This window comes from Plutella xylostella, chromosome 28 (assembly GCF_932276165.1).
Source record: "Plutella xylostella chromosome 28, ilPluXylo3.1, whole genome shotgun sequence".
Lineage (NCBI taxonomy): Eukaryota > Metazoa > Arthropoda > Insecta > Lepidoptera > Plutellidae > Plutella > Plutella xylostella.
The window spans coordinates 8178637-8192372 of NC_064008.1; the positions used below are offsets into that span (position 1 = coordinate 8178637).

General features: G+C 41.5%; 1 protein-coding gene across 1 annotated transcript in view; it reads left to right on the forward strand.

Moving 5' to 3' along the window:
* Nucleotides 1-13736, forward strand: part of LOC105390155 (cleavage and polyadenylation specificity factor subunit 1) — a 54512-nt gene that overhangs the window by 1887 nt on the left and 38889 nt on the right. The window contains exons 2-12 of the mRNA XM_048631447.1: nt 262-482; nt 898-1068; nt 1442-1605; nt 2078-2217; nt 3661-3771; nt 4208-4389; nt 6761-6908; nt 9633-9814; nt 10311-10509; nt 12521-12636; nt 13048-13186. Of these exons, the coding sequence (XP_048487404.1) occupies nt 262-482; nt 898-1068; nt 1442-1605; nt 2078-2217; nt 3661-3771; nt 4208-4389; nt 6761-6908; nt 9633-9814; nt 10311-10509; nt 12521-12636; nt 13048-13186 (1773 nt within the window). The remainder of the gene's footprint in view (nt 1-261; nt 483-897; nt 1069-1441; nt 1606-2077; nt 2218-3660; nt 3772-4207; nt 4390-6760; nt 6909-9632; nt 9815-10310; nt 10510-12520; nt 12637-13047; nt 13187-13736) is intronic.

Here is a 13736-nt window from a genome sequence, read left to right on the forward strand (position 1 = left end):
ACCAACGATTTAAAATAAATTCCCGTTGCCCGGGAAATCACGGGAAATCTTGAAAAAAATTCCCGTTTCCCGGGAACAGAAAAAGGTCGGGAAAAACGAAACCCTAGTCTAGAGTCTAGTCTAGACTATTATTATTGCTTTTGGAATTGGAATTAGAAATTTTGTACCTATGTATCTGTTACATACATAGCAACTCTTTAGTAATCTGTGCTTAAGACCCCATGTATTATGGAAATAAAGTCTCTTACTATTTCTTTTCAGCTGGCCAGCCAATCCCCCCAAAGATGAAACTGGAGTGCCTAGCGACCTACACCCTATGGGGCAGCGTGATGTCGCTCGCTGTAGTCCCGGCTCCCAGCATGGGTCGGGACCTGCTGCTCCTGTCGTTCCGTGAAGCCAAGCTGTCCGTGGTTCAGTATGATCCACAAGTCCATAACTTGGTGACGTTGAGCATGCATTACTTTGAAGAGGATGATATGAAGGTAATTTGATATTTTAGATTTGGTATCTTATACTAAACTGAAAGTACAAATGAAATAACATACTGAACATTTCTAAATTCAGCTGTTACATTATGAGCAAGATTTGAGGGAAAATGTTGAGACAGTCAGTGACTACCTGACTTCACCCTTGAAAACTGAGTCCTACACCATGTCCAGGACATTTGCGTTGCTCCTTTGAAGAAGCCTAGGTCTAGCAGATCACAATTACAGGCTTTATAATAATATATCTCATGAGTTTTGCCCCTGTAAAATCTTGCATGCCTATGCCTACTTGCTCAAACTTGACCCTTAATAAGGCAAAGGGAAAATAGTTCCCACATTATTTAGAGTACCTTGAGTTATCGAAAACCAATGTTTTTTTTGTATTGCCATGCCTTATTTAACCTACTTCCAGAACGGCTGGACCACCCACCCGCACATTCCGTACATCCGCGTGGACCCGTCTGGCCGCTGCTGTGTCATGCTGCTCTATGGAAGGAAGCTCGCTGTCATACCCTTCAGGAAGGACTGTGGAGATGAAGCAGATCCACTTGATGCTAAACCGGGACAGGATTTGAAAAAGAATGTAAGTTTTTTAGGATGACTGTTGTGTAGAGAATATAAAACAGCAATAGATTTAAATACACTCATGAGCAATGAAACGGAAAAGTTCCACTATCCATTGACCTTCCATAATATGTCACTACAACTTTTTCATTGCTTGTGAGTGTATTATTAGAACACAAACATTTAATGCCAAAGACTCAAGTACTGTCTTTTAAATAAATATCTGCCCTGGCCGAGGATTGAACCCGGGATCTTCAAATTTCTATTTGGTACACACATGATGAAATTAAGATTTAGCAACATATTATAAAGGGTAAATTTGCATTTGGGGTTAGAAACATGTTTTCTTTGTTATTTCTAATAATAAACCCCATCATTTCTCCAATCCGCAGGCGCCCCCGATCCAGCCGATCCGCACGCCAACACTAGCCTCCTACGTCATAGTACTGAAAGACCTGGATGAGAAGATAGACAATGTACTAGACATCCAGTTCCTACACGGATACTACGAGCCTACGCTGTTGTTGCTGTATGAGCCGGTTAGGACTTTTGCTGGGTAAGTAATAATGGCCAACGCAAACCAGGACGGCATGGCAAGGGATTTTTACTAGTGGACATTCAACCGTAATGGTTAAAAATGATGGCTGGCATTGAACAAGCCTTTTCTATTTTTGGTTTAGAGCTAAAGTTACCTGTATAAGTTTTGAAATTTGCAAGCAGGAGTAGCATTCATCATCATCAATTTATACTGACTGATGACTTATAAAAGGCACACAATTTTTTGACCTTCATAATCCAGCCACTTCCAGTAACTATCTAAGGTCCGGCGGACTGTCTGGATGTCCTATACTAATTTAGCCCAATAGTGGTCTCATAGTAAACAATATTCCTCTAATCTGATTCAAACTACATACAATTTGCCTACTGGGAACGCTCCTTAATTAGTGTTTGGTATTGATCAATGGGCTCCCTACTTCTATTAGATTTTTTGTCAATATCATTAATATGTTTATGAAAATCTATTCCAGTCGCACAGCCGTCCGCAACGACACCTGCTGCATGGCCGGCGTATCGCTCAACATGACCGCGCGCAGCCACCCCGTGATCTGGGCCACGGCCGGCCTGCCACACGACTGTCTGCAGGCGATACCCGTGGACAGGCCCCTGGGTGAGTCACTTGCGAGTCACGAGACTAGAGGAGACGCTGGTGAGAGTAGCTGGTTTGAATCCCGGCCGGGGTAGAAGTTTGGCGGAGTTAGAGGCCTCTGGGTGAGTCACCTGTGAGTCACCTGAGATAACGATAGTAAAGCGGTGAGGGTTGCTGGTTCAAACGCTGGTCGGGGTAGAAGTTTGTTAGGCGTATGGCTGACAAACTTAAGACACTAGGGCGTATGGCTGACAAACTTAAGACACACAAGTTATGTGTATTTGCGATTAGATTAAGTCTAAGCTTTAGTTAACCCTCCCTATACTACCTAACTAATCTACCTAGAGGTGGAAACTTGTGCAACATAAGCTACCCTGTCATTGTTATCTACAAAATAAATTAGTTAAGTTTTCCTAATATAGTAAAATAAAAATAAAACACCTGGGACGCTTTTATAGCATAAGGTGATTTAAGACACTATAGAATATGCCTAGGTCAGGATCGAAGGACCAAAAATGCAACTTAATTAGGGTACAAAATGCGGTCAAAAGCGATCTGTGCCAGACAACCTTTGGATGGAGGGAATAAGAGATTTAGATTGATTGAAGTTTGTTGGAGATAGAGCCTTTGATTGTGTCGTAAATTCGGGTGCAAAGAAACCCCGTGATCTGGGCCACGGCCGGGCTGCCGCACGACTGTCTGCAGGCGATACCCGTGGACCGGCCTTTAGGTGAGTCACCTGCGAGTCACGAGACGAGAGATGAAACGCTGGGGGTAGCTGGTTCAAACCACGGCAGGGGTAGAAGTTTGTTAGGCGTATAGCTGACTGCTCATGAACGAACAAGAAGATTTCACCTCTTGAATCTCCTGCTTGACGCACTTCATGTCCTCAATCAGGGCCGACAAGGGGGCGAGCTGATCGGTCAACTTGTACCACTACAAACAACAACACTATAGAATACAAAGACAACACAACAACACTATAGAGTACAAAGACACTATAGAATATGCCTAGGTCAGGGTTGAAGGACCACATCACGTTCACTATCCCCCGCACCATCTATCCATCTGGTGACATGTGCAAGAAAACCCGTCCCCTGGGTGAGACACCTGCGAGTCACAAGACGAGAGATGACGCTGGTGAGAGTAGCTGGTTCGAATCTCGGCTGGGGTATAAGTGTGCTCGAGATCACATGTTTCATTGTGTCGAATAGTCGGGGCGAAAGAAACCTGTAAGAGTGAAAAAACTACTGTATGTCACAAAATAATGGTGATATTATTTATATTCCATAGGAAATTCATCAGACGCTCGCATACAACGGGTTCCTTTAGAGCAGATTTTTCTATAATCCAAATACATAATTGTTCTATGTGGAATAAAATTATCGAAAAATCTGCCCTAAGGTAAGGTTTGCTGATTTTGGTAAGCAAACAATACTCATGTATATTATTTTCTGTTTCCAGGTGGTTGCCTAATATTTGCCGTGAATTCACTCATATACCTGAACCAGTCGGTGCCGCCGTACGGAGTGTCGCTCAACAGTATCGCCACACACACCACCAACTTTCCTTTACGTAAGTAGTTTACTTTATTTGATTAGTTAGGCTTTTGCTTAAATTGTTTATTACCTTTCTGAACATAATTATATTATGGTTTTAGGCTACCATGTACACGCGTATTTTTTATTTTGTGATAGGAGTGTTATGATTAATCCTAATAGGGAGCGTCGATTTAAAAAGTTTATCTTGTAGGTAATCTAGGTTTTCAGCTTTCTAGTTACTTAGCTATGTTTTTAGCGTGTGGGTGACAACCCCAATACACTAGAGCGCTTCTAGGGTTTATATTCTTTTCTCATAGACATCTGAAACGACTAAATAGTTATTGTTTATCTGTTTTAATATGTATTTACGTAGACACATTACACGCTTTTGTCTAGGTCAGGGTCGAAGGACCATATTATGTGCGTTACTCTCACGTAGTATCTACATAATTAGTGCTATCTGTGTGTAGGTATACAGGAGGGCGTGTGCATCACGTTGGACTGCGCGTGCGCGGCGCCGCTGGGCGACTCCCGCCTCGCCATCTCGCTGAAGGGCGGCCAGCTGTTTGTGCTGACGCTACTGTCGGATTCCTTGAGGAGTGTGAGGAGTTTCCATCTGGCTCGAGCGGCTGCTTCTGTACTACCTACTTGTGTGAGTATATTTAACTATATTTTTGTATAAAGGGTGCAGTTTTTATCAGTGGACTGGCCGAAGGCCACGATCCGATAACATTTTCGAGTCACGAGGGTAAGATAGGGTACAATATTGGTGGTCAAGAACTAGAGAGGGTTTCCAGTATTCGAGATTTGGGCGTACTTTTCGACGAAAAACTCGTTTTCGACGAGCACATAGAGAAAATTTGTACGAAAGCTTACCAGATGCTCGGCTTCATACTGCGTGTTAGTAAATGTTTCAATAACAAACTTACTTACATGACTCTCTACAAAACGTTAGTGAGATCTCAACTGGAGTATGCTTCCATAATATGGAACCCTTTCTATGCCGTCTACATAAACAAACTAGAAAGTATACAAAAAAAAGCCCTCAAATCGATCCATTACCGACTTACTCGGTCCAAAATGAGCTATGAAAACCTGATGTCTCTATATAATATACCTAGTTTAGCTTCTAGACGTGTAATAGCAGATGAATTAATTTTATATAATATTTGCAACAACCATTACGATTGTTCAGAACTGGTAAATGAAATTAACTACCTAGCTCCCCATACAACAACGCCACGTCGTCCTTGTAAATTATTCTATGTGTCTCGAGCACGCACTAATTCTGGTCTTCGAGCACCCATACATCGAATATGTCAATCACATAACGAGAGGTTCCTGTCGATAGACATATTTAAGAACAAAAAAACTATGTTTAAAAAGGAAATATCCAAGCATATATTGTTAAGTTAAGGATATGTTAGTTATAATATACTCATAATTATTTTTATTTTTTGGTATCACGAACTTTTTTCAATATAAATATGTGTCTTAGTGGTAAACGTTTAGGGTAATAAGCTTACTATGTATTACTTGTTTTTAATTTATGTTTTGTAAAGTTTATTACTGTTGTTTGTCCTAATAAATAAATAAATAAATAAATAAACAAATAAATAAGAAGATACATTTTCAACAATCCCGTATGTCGTGTGCAATGAACGGCACTCGGCGAGTTCATTATTAAAATTGAGCCTTTTTCTACTTTTCACCAGTTCACTGATAAAATTCCACCCTATTATTAATTTTGTCATGTTCACTGATAAAATCTTATGCTATAAGTTTATGTCATTACTCGCCCCTGTTGCCTGTGCTGACGCTCGAAATTTTCTTTCGCCATTTCTTTCCTCCTTAATGAGAGTTTCCTGTTACTTTTCCGCCTTTGAGAAATGGTGGTAGAGTAAGATTACATTATGACTATGGTTCCGATTCTGAAGGGCACACTTCCTAATTTTAAAATGAGCTAAAATCTCTAAATTTAGCTGACAGTGCTAATTTTTGCTATTCTGAAGGCAACGATTTTAACGTCCAACTAAATTTAGAAGGCTCATTTGACGTCTTTAAAATGAGTGTGGCCATGTACTTAAGGATATTACAATCGAAAATATCGATTAAGTTCGGCCTCGTGCGCTCGGATTGTCGCACGGGGCGAGCTCCTACACATACCTAGTATGAAACAGGATGGAAATCGCCCGGCGCGTGAGACGGAAGATGCTCAGTACAAACTGTATGCAGTTCTAGGATAAATTCGTGCGCCGCACGCGACCGGAAATTGCCGAAATAATACGAATGACGCCTCGGGAATCTCGGGATGCGCGGGCGGTGGCCTTGACCGGTGGCGGTGACCTACGAACGATACACTTGTCATACCCCATTAACACTCGCGCCTCGGCCCTCGCCTCGTCGCTCGCCTCGTCACTCGTGCGGGGGCGCGAATGTAAACACCCACTCGCGTGCCGAGTTCAGTCGTCTCTGAGCTAGCAACAATGGAGGACGTCGAAGTTTTAGCAGCAACAATAAAGAATTTATGTATGTTCACCGATTACTTCGCCGTTTATGGACCAATTTTGAAAATTCTTTTTTTGATGTATTGGATTCTTTCACCCCCAAGGGTGGGTAAAGGGGTAAAATGAGGGTATGAATTTCCATTTTGGGCACCTATTAACCGATTGTAGTTAATTAAATTTAGAACGAATATAGTTTTGACAACAAAAAAAATATGATGGTGACCTTGAGCTGATCTGATGATGGAAACGGAAGGTAGTCAAGGGAACTCCTCAACGGTAGGTATATAGCAACTACTTAGTGTTTACTACTGACTGACTACTGACTAGTAGGACTTATTGGTATAATTTGCATCTTAATTTTGATTGACAATTATTGCAAATAAACTATAAATAATAAAATAAAATAATGATTAAAAAAATCACTAAAACGTAAGAAATAATTTAAGGTTTAGACATGGTTTAGACCAATTCTATGTGACAGTACAAATATAACTAACCCCCATTTCCCCCCACCAGATGTGCGTGATCCAAGATGATTTCCTGTTCCTCGGCTCGCGGCTCGGCAACTCGCTGCTGCTGCGAGTGACGGAGAGAGAGAACCGCATGCTGTTCAGTGTCGACAAGCCGCTGCAGGCCACCGTGGACTTGACCACAGAGAATGCGAGCGCCAAACCACGTAAGTCAACAAATACAAACTTAGCATGTTATATATCAGACCTCCAGGAATACATAGATCAGGGATTGCAAGTTGACGCCATTTACACTGATATAAGTAAAGCCTTCGATCGGGTAAACCATAAAATCCTGCTTAACAAACTCAGCTGTATCGGAGTCCATGGCAAACTATTGAAATGGTTCAATTCATATGTCACAAATAGGAGTCAAAAAGTTGTAGTTGCTGGCTATGAGTCCTCTCCGTTTGCGGCTCCGTCCGGCGTTCCACAGGGTTCAAATCTCGTTTAGAAAAAATCAAAAAAAAACTTTTATTAAGTAATTCATAAAAATTCATGAAAATTTTGTTTTTGTTAAATGTTTAGTTTTAACTTGTATAAATTTGGTATCAAGTTATATGCCTGCTATTAGTGCATAAGTTTTGCTCGATTGTGTTGTAAATGCTGTGTTTTTCTGTAATTGGATGCCCACTGTGGCATGTATTGTAATGTTTTCTTTTTATAAATGTAAAGTGTGTGTCTGTTGAAAAACCTAATAAATAAATAAATAAACTCCACTGTCTAACTGCAAGCATATGAATTTAGACACTTGTTAACAGTGTTTAAGTTACATACACCTCTTTCTCATATTCTTCGCATATGAATTTAGACACTTGTTAAACAGTGTTTAAGTTACATACACCTCTTTCTACTGTTAGACACTGTCTAAACTACTGCTAGACACTGTCTAAATGAGTTGATCGCTCGCGGTTATGTTAGATTGGTTTCGTATTTAAGAGCCATAGCCTATAAGATAGTCGCTCCAAGACGACTTCCTGTTCCTCGGCTCGCGGCTCGGCAACTCGCTGCTGCTGCGAGTGACGGAGAGAGAGAACCGCATGCTGTTCAGTGTCGACAAGCCGCTGCAGGCCACCGTGGACTTGACCACAGAGAATGCGAGCGCCAAGCCACCGAGCGAGACTGTCGACACTGCAAGCATATGAATTTAGACACGCGTTAAACAGTGTTTAAGTTACATACACCTCTTTCTCATATGCTTCGCATATGAATTTAGACACTTGTTAAACAGTGTTTAAGTTACATACACCTCTTTCTACTGTTAGACACTGTCTAAACTACTGCTAGACACTGTCTAAATGAGTTGATCGCTCGCGGTTATGTTAGATTGGTTTCGTATTTAAAAGCCATAGCCTATAAGATAGTCGCTCCAAGACGACTTCCTGTTCCTCGGCTCGCGGCTCGGCAACTCGCTGCTGCTGCGAGTGACGGAGAGAGAGAACCGCATGCTGTTCAGTGTCGACAAGCCGCTGCAGGCCACCGTGGACTTGACCACAGAGAATGCGAGCGCCAAACCACGTAAGTCCACAAATACAAACTTAGCATGTTATATATCAGACCTCCAGGAATACATAGATCAGGGATTGCAAGTTGACTCCATTTACACTGATATAAGTAAAGCCTTTGATCGGCTAAACCATAAAATCCTGCTTAACAAACTCAGCTGTAACGGAGTCCATGGCAAACTATTGAAATGGTTCAATTCATATCTCACAAATAGGAGTCAAAAAGTTGGAGTTGCTGGCTATGAGTCCTCTCCGTTTGCGGCTCCGTCCGGCGTTCCACAGGGTTCAAATCTCGTTTAGAAAAAATAAAAAAAAAACTTTTATTAAGTAATTCATAAAAATTCATGTAAATTTAGTTTTTGTTAAATGTTTAGTTTTAACTTGTATAAATTTGGTATTAAGTTATATGCCTGCTATTAGTGCAAAGTTTTGCTCGATTGTGTTGTAAATGGTGTGTTTTTCTGTAATTGGATGCCCACTGTGGCATGTATTGTAATGTTTTCTTTTTATAAATGTAAAGTGTGTGTCTGTTGAAAAACCTAATAAATAAATAAATAAATAAACTCCACTGTCTAACTGCAAGCATATGAATTTAGACACTTGTTAAACAGTGTTTAAGTTACATACACCTCTTTCTACTGTTAGACACTGTCTAAACTACTGCTAGACACTGTCTAAATGAGTTGATCGCTCGCGGTTATGTTAGATTGGTTTCGTATTTAAGAGCCATAGCCTATAAGATAGTCGCTCCAAGACGACTTCCTGTTCCTCGGCTCGCGGCTCGGCAACTCGCTGCTGCTGCGAGTGACGGAGAGAGAGAACCGCATGCTGTTCAGTGTCGACAAGCCGCTGCAGGCCACCGTGGACTTGACCACAGAGAATGCGAGCGCCAAACCACCGAGCAAGACTGTCTAACTAGCCGGCAGTACAGGGGCAGGAGCAGACACTGTCTTAATTAGTATATCACAGAGAATGGTGACTTTAAACCACGTTTAACCATCACACACACCACATCTAACATACCCACGAAAAAACTGCATTTTAGAACTCTAAACTTTCTAAACTGTCGAAACTTTTGTTACAAAAGTACTATACTATACAAAAGTACTATAGGTACTGTCTAAATTCGTGTTTTCGCTTAGGTTCAGTTAGTTTGGTTTCGTATTTAAAAGCCGTAGCCTATAAGTATTACTATCCGGCTACATTCTTATTTATCATTAGCTTAACCTAGTCTTGTATGGTATCTGTAATTCTGTACTATAAACAGTATAAATAAATGTGTATCTCATAAGTTTTGTAACACAAACTAGCCACTAACGACCAAACCCCTCTCTCCAACAGATCAGGATTCGCAAGAAAATCCAGCAGAAAAAGACCAAGAGACAGAAAAGGACAAAGATAAAGACACAAGTGACCCGGCGGCCAAGAAACGACGAATGGACACGCTAAGTGATTGTATAGCGAGTAATGTGATAGACATCAGTGATCAAGATGAGTTGGAAGTGTATGGGAGTGATATTAGGACTTCTACGCAGCTGACTAGCTATGTTTTTGAGGTAATTCGTTCAGAATTTCATTCATATCATTCAATTTGTATTTGATAAACGCAAAGCAGTTTAAAGCTCGCAGGAAAAACTGTACATACCACGCATTTTACGTATTCCTTGAGTGAAATCTATTATTCAATTAGAAAATTTACAGCGTATATGTATACGTTTGACCCTTCTTAATAGCGACACTTATGACAGTAATGTCGCTATTGTATACAGATAGGGATAACCTACCATACCACCACCAACACATTAGCAATTAACAACCCATAAGCAGTGTCGCTCGCCTGTCAAACATCTGTCAGATCCATACAAGTTACGTCAGATTGGACAGGTGAGTTACACATACACGCTGCTTAAGGATTTTTGACAAGCATACGACGCTGCTTCATGATTGTTTATTATTAATATTCGGTGGTGGTAACCCCAAAGGTTTCTATGCAGTCTTGTCGTGTTTTCTATAAACTCTATTCATCTCACATCTCCACTAATATACTTCCAGGTATGCGACTCCCTCCTAAACATCTGCCCAATAGGTGACATCTCCATGGGCGAGCCCCAACTCCTATCCACCCCTGCCACAGACACCGACGCGCCTCTAGTGGAGCTGGTGGCGTGCTCCGGCCGCGGCAAGAACGGAGCCCTCACTGTGCTGCAGAGGACTGTGCACACGCACCGAGTCACGCAGTTCACGCTGCCAGGTAAGTTACGAACAAACCACCTCCCAACTAGCTTTAAGGCGCTATTATATGCAGAACTAGCGCCGCCAGTGGATAAAACATCATAACTTCCTTTTGAAAGCATTTTTCCGACGCCGACGGTATTTTATTTATTTATTTATTTATTATAATAACAATAACGCTTAACAGCTACTGCCAACACGCGATTATTGCTAGGTAGTACAAAAATTATATACAAAATAGAATTTAACATTCACAACAAATACAATTAAAATTACACAAAATCAAACATAAAATACAACAAACATTTAAAAACAAAGAGAATTAAAATTTAAATAAATTGAGATCATTTTAAACAATAAATAACACATAATAATATCTAGGAACTAAGTACAACTTTACATAGCCTAATCAGAGAAGGTAATGTAGTGTGATGTATGTCGGCATCCTGACATCGCTCTAAAAAGTTATTAATATGACGAATAGCCCTAACAGTGGGAGCATTCTGTCCACGTACTGTGGTGACCTCAACTACTGGTGCGAGGGCGGGCGGGCGCGCGAATGCGGCGCGGCGCGGGCGGCCCCCGCGCGCCGGCGCCCACAGCCCCACGCCGCTCAGCGCCGCCGGGTTGTCCACGCCGCCCCGCAGCAGGCGCAGGTAGTGCACCACGGTGTGCACCGCTCGACGCACTTCCAGTGTCTCCATACCTACCATGCCTATTACAAATAGAGACGGATATAGAAATGGATAGTATCCGTAAACCCTCCTAAATATATACCTAGCAAACTTACGCTGTAAACGCTCCATCATAACAATATACTTAGCCTCGTAGGGACCCCATGTAATTGCGTCAAATTCTAGTTTGCTACGGACAAAAGAAGTGTATAAGACCATGGCAACTCTAGTGTCGCTAAAATGAGATGCAGTGCGCATGACGTAACCTAGAACCTTGTTAGCACTCTTACAACATGCCAGAATATGGTTTCTAAATGTAAGTTGCGGATCAAACAACACACCTAAGTCGCGTATCTCTACCACTCTCTGGATAGGGCAACCAAGCAACGTATAACAGTGCTCAACATGGCTTTGCAGTCTGCCAAAAGTCATGAGCCTACACTTGTCCACATTGAAATGCATTTCGTTTAGTTCGCTCCAATGGCCAATAGCGTCGATGTCTTGCTGTAGTATATATAGTATATAAGAACGGAGCCCTGACTGTGTTGCAGAGGACTGTTCACACGCACCGAGTCACGCAGTTCACGCTGCCAGGTAAGTTACGAACAAACCACCACCTCCCAACTAGATTAAGCTCCAATTTCGTCATAGTCGGTTATCTACAGATGTGTCAGAAGACAACCAATAATCCCTGGTTATGCTCTAACTGACTATTGCGAAATTGGAGCGTAAGGCGCTATTATAGACGCAGACCTAGCGCCGCCAGTGGATAAAAAATCATAACTTCCTTATGAAAGCGTTTTTCCGACGCCGACGGTATATTAGTATATAGAGCTACAGTATATGAGTATATAGAGCTACAGTATATAATAACGGAGCTTTAGCTCCAATTTCGCTATAGTGGGTTAGAGCATAACCGGGGATTATTGGTTGACTTTTGACACATCAGCGCCGCCAGTGGATAAAACATCATAACTTCCATTTGAAAGTGTTCTTCCAAAAACTGAAAAGGCCATCCTACCACCTAATTGCTGGTGCCTGGCATGCCTATATAAATATGTATATATATTATTATGTAGTCCCCGAAGGGGTAGCCAGAGGAGACTCGCAAGTAAGTCCGCTTTTCGCTGTACATTTGTACTCACGTTATAAGTCGCGTAAGCGCAGGGCCAACAGCTCAAGAAAATGGCACACTTGCGCTATCCCCAAAATCTCATATCGCGAGGACGCGGGTGTATTTTTTTAAGTAAGATGTTCAGACGATCTTTCTTTTTGATATCATTGCCTCGATAATATTATTACAGATAGATTATACACTTTGCCTACCCATCCAGTAACACAATTCTCTCCCCACAGGTTGCATAGACATGTGGTCGGTCTTCGGCGACGGTTCTTCCGAGGGAAGGCGGGAACAGAGCGACTCGGAGGCGAGCCACGCGTATCTTATACTGACGCAGACTAATAGTAGTATGGTGAGTTTGTGTTTTGAATTCTTAATAAGTATAATTTGTCACTGAAATTTTAAGTCAAGATTGCTAAGAGTGGCGGCGCTTCGGCCCTTTACTCCGAAAACACACATGTTTACAGATTACGCTGGAGCCGAGTGACTATTTGGATACTACTCGAATAGTATAAACTTAATGATTCAAACCATCACGGACAGCAGCAATCAGCGTAATTAGATGGCTTTACATTGATTGTTGTGAGGAAAACGTTATCTTTCTCTTGAGTGTTTTTATGCTATTTATAAAGAAAGGAAAATACCTTATCATACCTGTCGCTCTCACTTATGCTTACATTCCAACATGCCTTAGTGATCGTTTTTCAGTAATCCTTTCGATCGATATACCCAAAATCTAACCACAAATTATCATTTCTTTTAGATCCTCCAAACGGGCGAAGAGATCAACGAGGTGGACAACTCCGGGTTCATGACCAGCGCCCCCACTATTTTTGCGGGGAATTTAGGAAACAACAAGTACATGGTGCAAGTGACAACTACCGCCATTAGACTGATTAAAAGTTAGTATTGCCTACCCGTTAAGGGATTGCCTGCCTTCTAAGGCTATGTAAACTCTGCCTACTTCAGAATAAACTATTAAATTTAAAAACATCGGCTAGTTGTCTTGTGTGTGCATCAACGTAATATAACTTTGCCTATCACGTACCAGTAAAACAATATTTGACTCACTTTGTAATCGTGTCCAGCATTAATGTATCTTTACATATAAGCTGACACTACATTTAAGTCTTTTAAAGCTGCGTACAGACCGGCTCAACGAACGCCCAACGATGGATATTTATCATACTTAATACAGGGCAGATTGCAGCAACGAAGATCAACGAAACCTCTTAGTTGGCGTTCGTTTGGCCGGTCTATACGCAGCTTAACACTCTGTCCTCGGCTTTCCTAATCCAGCCACCACCAACTACTTGTCTAATGTCATCGGTTCCTAGCATATCATTATAATCACTAACATTTTTATCATTTCCTTTCCTTTCTACTTGTTTTCCTGTACCTCCTGTAGTTTAGCAGGTAGAAAATGCTTTTAGCCTTAAGTCCACCCTTTTG